This window comes from Musa acuminata, unplaced genomic scaffold, assembly GCF_036884655.1.
Source record: "Musa acuminata AAA Group cultivar baxijiao unplaced genomic scaffold, Cavendish_Baxijiao_AAA HiC_scaffold_1077, whole genome shotgun sequence".
NCBI lineage: Eukaryota > Viridiplantae > Streptophyta > Magnoliopsida > Zingiberales > Musaceae > Musa > Musa acuminata.
In genome coordinates, this window is record NW_027021291.1 from 1,998,854 (window position 1) to 2,007,412 (window position 8,559).

General features: G+C 50.0%; 1 protein-coding gene and 1 long non-coding RNA gene across 2 annotated transcripts; both read right to left on the minus strand.

The window, feature by feature from the left end:
* Positions 1-4,395: 4,395 nt before the first annotated feature.
* LOC135666166 (uncharacterized) lies at positions 4,396-5,943 on the minus strand. Its single transcript, XR_010509719.1, has 3 exons — positions 5,788-5,943; positions 5,276-5,354; positions 4,396-5,174 (listed from the first exon to the last, which is right to left on the minus strand). It is a non-coding gene; the product is annotated as an uncharacterized LOC135666166 (long non-coding RNA).
* LOC135666272 (uncharacterized) lies at positions 5,944-7,895 on the minus strand (the record flags this gene model as incomplete). Its single annotated transcript, XM_065177838.1, has 3 exons — positions 7,095-7,895; positions 6,905-7,012; positions 5,944-6,018 (listed from the first exon to the last, which is right to left on the minus strand). Coding segments are annotated over exons 1-3 (366 nt in total), but the record flags the coding sequence as incomplete, so codon positions are not given.
* Between the last annotated feature and the right edge of the window lie 664 nt (positions 7,896-8,559).

Consider the following 8,559-nt stretch of genomic DNA (forward strand, 5'->3'; position numbering starts at 1 on the left):
AACACTTAGCATGCAAACGTGGGGGACCTAGCGGGACTGCGTTGAGGGCAGTCAGCACACGCGCGATCGTTTGGGGGAAAACAGGCATGGAGATGTAGGGAAAAGGAGTCGCTCAGAGGAGCGGGCATCTGAGATTGGCATTCAGAGGAATGGCCAACCCTTCGCGCAAGAGGCACCACGAGAACAGACAAGCTTGGAAGAATGTGAAGCGCACAAAGGTTGGGATGGCTGTGTTTGAGCTACGGCTCAACGTTGACAACTATACTTGATGGTGCTCAAGGCAAGCGAGGCGCTTGGTAAAGGATGAGACCATGCAAAGTGGAATGAGTTGCTCAACGACCAAAAGAGTTGTGCAAAGCTCACAGAGGTGAGGGGAATTGCTAGCTCGAAGAATTTGGTACTCATACATGGGCTTGTATGCGAACGATGGAACGACCCCGAGACCACCTCCTCGGCGCGGCCAGCCCGCCCGAGATGTGCTCCTCGGCCGCATGTCCCCGAGACCACCTCCTCGGCCGCGGCCAGCCCGCCCGAGACGTGCTCCTCGGCCGCATGACCCCGAGACCACCTCCTCGGCGCGGCCAGCCCGCCCGAGACGTGCTCCTCAGCCGCATGTCCCTGAGACCACCTCCTCGGCGCGGCCAGCCCGCCCGAGACGTGCTCCTCGGCCGCATGACCCCGAGACCACCTCCTCGGCGCGGCCAGCCCGCCCGAGACGTGTTCCTCGGCCGCATGACCCCGAGACCACCTCCTCGGCGTGGCCAGCCCGCCCGAGACGTGCTCCTCGGCCGCGGCCAGCCCGCCCAAGACGTGCTCCTCGGCCGCATGACCCCGAGACCACCTCCTCGGCGCGGCCAGCCCGCCCGAGACGTGCTCCTCGGCCGCGGCCAGCCCGCCCGAGACGTGCTCCTCGGCCGCATGACCCCGAGACCACCTCCTCGGCGCGGCCAGCCCGCCCGAGACGTGCTCCTCGGCCGCATGTCCCCGAGACCACCTCCTCGGCGCGGCCAGCCCGCCCGAGACGTGTTCCTCGGCCGCACGTCACCCAAAGCGCCTCCGCAGCGCGGATTTTCCGCCCCGGACATATGTCTCAATCATGAACTGCGAAGAGAACCACCGCCTACCGATCAAAGCCACGCCTCGAATCCCCTCCATCCGATGCCGAGCCATGGCTTCCTTTGGGGGGGGAATATGATATGACAAAAAATGGCAGACCCCACTCCCGGCAACATCCCCCGCACGTGGACAAGCGCGGCGCCCAAGGGGAAGCAACGAGGGTGACGACCCGCGTCCGGACGTCAGCCTCACTGAGCCCACAGCCCCTCGGTTGACCCAGCACAGTCGGACGGGACAGAAGCAGGTAACGGTTGAAGCTTGCCCATACCCTGCGATCCCCGCTCCCACACGCAACATCCTCGACGATGTCGGACGCCATCAGAGGTACGGCCCCGACCGACGCGATGGCACGCCCGGTAAGGCCGAGCCCCCCCTATAAACGTCCCCGAGCGAAAGGGGAAGGGGGGAGAAAGAAAAGAGAAACTCTCCCTGCACCAAAAAAGGCCCCCACATCATTCTCTAACAGTGATCGTCGGAGGGGTCGGGTCGAGCACCCCGACCCGACCTTTATGCAGGTACAAAGCCCGGGCCCCCCGTCCGGACGTGCAGGCGAGAAGTCCCCGCCCGGGAGGAGTCGCAGCGACGCCCCGAGTCCGAGGCCGCACCCGACCTCCTTAGTGGAGCCGAGCAACGCCCCAGGGAGATTCCCGCCATTCGGACCCCCGAACGAGCCGAGACGCCCCCCCCGGGTCACGGCTAAGAAAAAGGTGTTTACATTAACACTACTTATTGTTAAAACTGCCCTCTTGTACTCTGGTGTGTGGGATTGTCTGGACCTTTGCCAGAAATGGTAAAGGGTATGCGCTTATTACCTGCTATGTGGGGTCCCGCTCTGTGGGATATTCTGGACCTTTGCCAGAAATGGTAAAGGGTATGTGCTTAGAGCCTGCGATGCTCTGTCGGCCCCCTCTGACTTCACCTAGACGTGGGTGGATGGAGCTCCCAAACGTAGGAGACTTTTGTCAGGTGGTCATTCAGAAATGGATGAATCACATTCTGACTGAGATCCCACTACACCTTCTATATGTTTGATATGACATCCAGAGTTTTGGTGAGTTGTTTCTGTTCATGCTCTGGATAAGAATGATATGATTGCAACGTCAAGGACGACGTTTGAGCTTCTGTACGATATTTGTTTTTGGATATGCTCTGAAATGCTTCATTCACTGATTATTTTGCTTCGAAATGTTTCACATGCCGTTGATATGCTTCGGAACATTTTATATGCCATTGATAAGCTCCGATATGTTTCCTTTGTTACTGATATGCTCCAATTACTCTATGCCCCATCTGTCAGGAACCAAATATGTAAGATTGAAAGGACCATTGTGTTTCTGCTCTTAATGATATTATGTCTACGAAATCGTATATTCTGCCTTGTATTTTGAAACTGTATCTCTTTGGAAATTGTACTATTTTGATATGGATATGTTAGTCACTTGCTGAGCTCTTTATGCTCACCCCGTTTGTTGATAAATTTTTCAGGATAGCGTATTGCTTGCTTAAATGTTAAGATTGGGCTGAGGCGGTGGAAAGTTTAGAAGATTTTGGGCAGATCTTTGTTAGCATATGTGTATTTGTTGTATAAGATACTCTGCATCTTATGAAATGTGACGATGAATCTAAACCTGTGGATTTTGTGTAAGATAAAGGATCCCTCATGTATAGGATTTTGGAATGTTAAGTTAAATTCATGTAATGATATGATCTTATGGTAATCGTTGGTTTGGTGACTGTATAGACTTCCCCACTTGTGAATTTATGTTGTGGTTATTATTTTGATGAGTCGAGTTCAGATTGTATGAATTATCGAGTGATGTGTGATATGTTTATGAATTGCACAGGGTTATGAATTTATAGACTATAGAGGTGAAATTTTGATCTGAATGTTTTCTTAGTGACCTCAAATGTGTGTTTGGATCCTGGGTTTGTTGTGATGAAAATTTTAAATATTGTCGATATTTTGGAGGGGCGTGACAGACGCGGTCGGGCTCGCCGCGCGCGTGCGACCGAGGGGTCGAGGCAGCGTTGGCTGCGCACGGTGCTGAGGGGCCGAGGCAGCAAGCTGCGCTGGCTGTTCGTGCGCGGGGCGCCGACGCGGGCGGGCTGTTCGCGCGTGGGGTGCCGACGTGGGTGGGCTGTTCGCGCGCGTGGTGCCGACGCGGGCGGGTTGTTCGCGTGCGGATTGCCGACGCGGGCGAGCTGTTCGCGTGCGTGGGGCCGACGCGGGCGGGCTGTTCGCGTGGGACTGAGGGGTCCAGGCGGGTGGGGCCGAGGGGCCGAGGCGCGCGGTCTGGCCGCGCGCGTGGGGCCGAGAAGCCGAGGCGCGCGGGCTGGTCGCGGTGGAGCCCTAGAAGTCGCTGCTGCTGGTGCAGGTCGGCTGCAGTGGAGCAACCCAAGAGAAGGCTAACGTACTGTCATTCCGGGCCCTCCTTCTAGCGCCAAAATGTTACGGTAGGTAACTTTTTAAGCCGTGGCCTCGGGGCCGACGCGGCTCGGTTCTAGGGTCCGGATGTCGAGGATCTCGGGAGACGTCCCTCGGGGTTTCCTGGAGGCCGAGCACTGTGGTTCGGGGCGGTAGATCGGGTCGGCAACTCCGCAGCAGCACCGAGAAGAGGCCACCTCGCCTTCGTTCCTGCACACAGGTCGGGTCGGAGGCTCGGCCCGACCCCTCCGACGATCAAGTTAGCGATGATGTGGAGAGGGTTTTGGAGGAAGAGAAGCAGAAGTGTTCTCAAATGTCTTCCGAGTCCCCCATGAACTAGAGGGTGGTTGAAGAGGGAGTGTTTCTCTGTCCGTCCCTTTTTCTTCTAATGAGCGAGAGGGTATTTATAGGGAAGCAATCTGCTTCCTAAGCTACCCACTTGCAGGGGGCAGGTCGACATTAATGTGCCTCGGTCAGCGTGTTAGACTTGACTTTTGACAGGGGATAGATTGGTATTAATGGTGCCTCGATCAATGTGTTGACCAGTTTGATCAGGTGCTGAGACGTGATGGGACATGTGACGTCAGTCAATCTTGTTGCCATTATTTCCCTCATCAGGCCCCATGAAGCTTGCCTGGGTTCAGACGCCCCATGATGGAAGTGGCGCTGCTGACTTTAATGGGACCAGAGAAGAAAGAATAGGGGCGTCTCTCTGTCCCAATGGAGTATTATATCTCCTTCCTTCTCACCTAATGAGCTGTCGGAGTCGATGGGCTTCACTTGCCTTCGCCTGCCTTTCCAGGGTGTGTACTTATGATGGCGCACGAGGCTGTCAACCTCTCACCACAGCAAACTGCAGGTTGGGGGAAGCCCTAAGGTAGTTGTCCCATCAATCGAACACTGATAAGGTAGCGCAGTACCAGAGCGAGCGTGTCGATAAGGCAAGCCCTACTCCCGTTGCTCTCGTCCGAAGTGAAGCGCTGCAGCAGCGATAAATTGGACCGAGGGCACCCGACTTGCGCCGCCAGCAGCCGCATCAGCGACCAGCAACGAAACCCGAACGCGGCGGCGCCTCTACTGCAGGCGATAGCCGCCGCAGACATCTGGATCGCGAAGTGAGAACTCGTCCGTCCGATTCGAGATCGAGGGGGATGAAAACGAAAAAAGGAAATATATTGTCGCGTTCGCTATCGACAACCTTTCTTCTTCCTGTTGCTTAGGCCGCGAAGAGAAGGGTTTTATTTGGCTTCTTGGCCCCCTTGGGCGGTTGGGCGGTTGCTATGATGACGAAGACCGTTCCCATGGATGCTAACGAACTTTCTCCACCCGTTCCCGTAGCAGATTTTTATTGATTTACCAAAGTAATCAATTTTCTTTTCTTCGCTGAAGCCTTTTAAGTTTCTCATTTGCTTTCATTTTGTCAGGTACATGTAGATCATAGTATGTAGGGTTAGAATTGGTAAATCAATCATTTGTCCTTGGGGATCTCCTCAGCCGCTTCTACACGCGAGGGACTGAACGTGAGAGCCGCAATCTGACAAGCAACAGCACATATAGAAACAACAGTAACGATGCAGAACTTTGTGGCATCATATTTTGCTGCGTCTAGCTGTGCCCTTAATGCAAGGATTTCCTGGAAAATTTACAAAGATAAACCAAATTTAGACATACTAAACCAAAAACTACGGACAGAATTATCAGTAATTTTTTTTTTCCTTAATCTAGGAAACTTACCTTCTCGATTTTGGTAATAAGTTTTGTGGTTTCTGCATTTTGTTTGGCTAACTTGTCACGTAACTTGTGACGTATGCGCCTAAACAATTAGAAAAAAGAAGTTAAAATTAAAGCTACTACATTCATCCGGTACAGCACATTAAAAATGAAAAGCTACTTGCAATAAGCACATACATAATCATTGATCGATGCTACTGATGGTAGTCCTATTTGTTTGCTCCAGGCATAACAAAGGTGATAAAAAATGAACAAAGTCAAATGAAACATTGGATCAACATTAGCACAGTGATCTAGCAACACTCAGACCAGAACGTCTTGATGATAAATCAGAATTCAAATCAACATGAACTCTTGTTTTTTGTTACCTACAACATGAACTCTTCATCTGAACTAGCATGGTTAACCTAGTTGTTAAATTAAAAAGGTGTATTTTCTGTAACAAATATGGACAATAATTCAGCCTGAGATATCACCACATATTCCATTATCAAATAGACATTAACATCCCTTACCGTCTCTTGAGGATTAGATCCAAGCGCTGCCCAGCAATAACCTTGTCGATTTCATATCTGTTTAAGACAGTGAGTTTAAATTAAAGAAAGAAGTATTAATCTGGATATAATTGGCTTACTAATCTGTTATATACTTCAATGCAAACCAGACCTAAGTTCACTACGCATTTTCTTGATATCAACTCGAAGATTTTCTTCAGTCTCTCGTTGCAGCATTGGATAGTGTTGATCCTGCAATCATATGACATAAGTTTAAAAAAAAAAGAGTATATAGAGTAGAATCTGAACAGAGTGCCTAATGAACTGTAAATCGACAAACTTGTTACCCTCATGTAGTATTATAATAGATAAATCAGCTATCAGTTGATACATCACAAGACTGACTAACATGTTCACAATCCAATTGAGATGTACCTTTACTGAATGATATTAATTCCATGCTTTGATGTCCAAGCTTGTTGAAACTGCTAATTTCAAATATGGCATGATAAAGTTCAACATGTTCACAAGTACTTTAGGGTGTCTTCATCAAAAATTTCTGAAACGTTCCTTTGGGAAGAATATTTATGGAAATGATTGCAAATGCTTGCGATATGTCTAATCATAAAAGGTCTGTTAACTTCGAAGTGATTATCTGATCAAATAAGTGTTTAGTAAAACAACTTCTTAACAAATATCGGTAGTAGCAAAGCTACTGACATTGGTGGAAATGGCAGTGGAAAAAATACACACTAATTGTTCAATTTTTTCAAGCTAGAAAAGTATCAGTTCTGGAAGTCTGCCATAAATTTTCATGCATTATGCGTCACTTCATAAAATTGCAGCATAACAAAAACATAGCTAGAAACACTTGTGCATGCAATATTAGCTATACTAACAAAAAAGATGCTTGTTGATGCTACCACACAGACTTGTGATCAAATCTATCCAAACTAAATCAATAACTTAAACATAGATTGAAGTTTCTAGACTCATTTTAAACTATTCTCACAGTGGATGTACCGAAAACTCATGCTCAGTTTGTCAATTCACAATAGAAATAACTAATATATAGTGAGCATTCAATTACTTAAACTGATATGAAAAAGGTCTCAAGAAACATAAAAAGAGATCAAACCCTCTGTATCTCGGGCTTGGACCCAAGGGAGTGGGCGATCTCGTTCAAAACCTTCGTTATGGCCTCCGCTTGCTTCGACGGGACCCCTTCCTTCTCCAACTTCTTGACCTACACAAGCAAAAACACAAACACCTGTAGCGCAACCAAGACCCCCTCCCATCAGTCGAACACCGATAAGGTAGCGCAGTACCAGAGCGAGCGTGTCGATAAGGCAAGCCCTACTCCCGTTGCTCTCGTCCGAAGTGAAGCGCTGCAGCAGCGATAAATTGGACCGAGGGTACCCGACTTGCGCCGCCGGCAGCCGCATCAGCGACCAGCAACGAAACCCGAACGTGGCGGCGCCTCTACTGCAGGCGATAGCCGCCGCAGACATCTGGATCGCGAAGTGAGAACTCGTCCGTCCGATTCGAGATCGAGGGGGATGAAAACGAAAAAAGGAAATATATTGTCGCGTTCGCTATCGACAACCTTTCTTCTTCCTGTTGCTTAGGCCGCGAAGAGAAGGGTTTTATTTGGCTTCTTGGCCCCCTTGGGCGATTGGGCGGTTGCTATGATGACGAAGACCGTTCCCATGGATGCTAACGAACTTCTTGATTTACCAAAGTAATCAATTTTCTTTTCTTCGCTGAAGCCTTTTAAGTTTCTCATTTGCTTTCATTTTGTCAGGTACATGTAGATCATAGTATGTAGGGTTAGAATTGGACCTATTTGAATCAGATTATTTAATCCTCATCATTCCTAAGGAGTTTGGTGTCCACTAAACCTAGTGTCTTCTCTGGAATCAAGTTTGGAGATTCTATGCAATTGAGTGTGTTTTGATTATATTGTAAATGTCATTATTTGAGGAGTATGCATAAAAGAGAATAAACATGTAAATAGGAAAGCAAGCTCAAATAGGATGAGAGAAATCAGAAGCTTCCATACGTGATGAAACAAAAGAACAAAGCATATTATGTTTATTAGCACAATAACAGATGTTTCAACTCAAACACATGGAATTAATTTTCAGTCCTTAATAGTCAAAGATGGTTTGAGCACTTTTGCTTATATTGGTTACCAGTTGTTACGGTGTGTAACTTTTTTAGTCGTGGCCTCAGGGCCGACGCGGCTCGGTTCTGGGGCTCGGAATGTCGAGGATCTCGGGCGCAGCTCCCTCGGGGTCTCCCGGTTGGGATCGGTCGTTCGGGGCGGTAGATCGGGTCGGCAGCTCCGCAGCAGCGCCGGGAAGAGGCCACCTCGTCTTCGTTCCTGCACACAGGTCGGGTCGGAAGCTCGGCCCGACCCCTCCGACGATCAAGTTAGAGGAAGATGTGGAGGGGGTTTTGGAGGACGAAATGCCTCCATGCAAGTGTGGTTTGTGAGTGTGTCCTCCCCCTGGCTTAGGACTCAGGGGTATTTATAGGTGGGCCTGGGTGAATACCTCACGTTGCGACTGACACGCCCATTGGGGCTGCGTGGGAGGCCGAGCTGCAGCAGAGTATGGTGCGTCTCGGTGGGCGTGTTCCGTACCCTTGACCGAGCCCAAAAGGCGCAGAGCCGGGCTCGTTGGCCGAGGGGTGGTGGCGTTGTTTGTGACGGACGGGGGCCAGTCCGGGCGTTAATGCGCCTGGGTCGGCGTCCCAGGGCTTCGTTGACCAGGGCGTGAGGCATTGGTA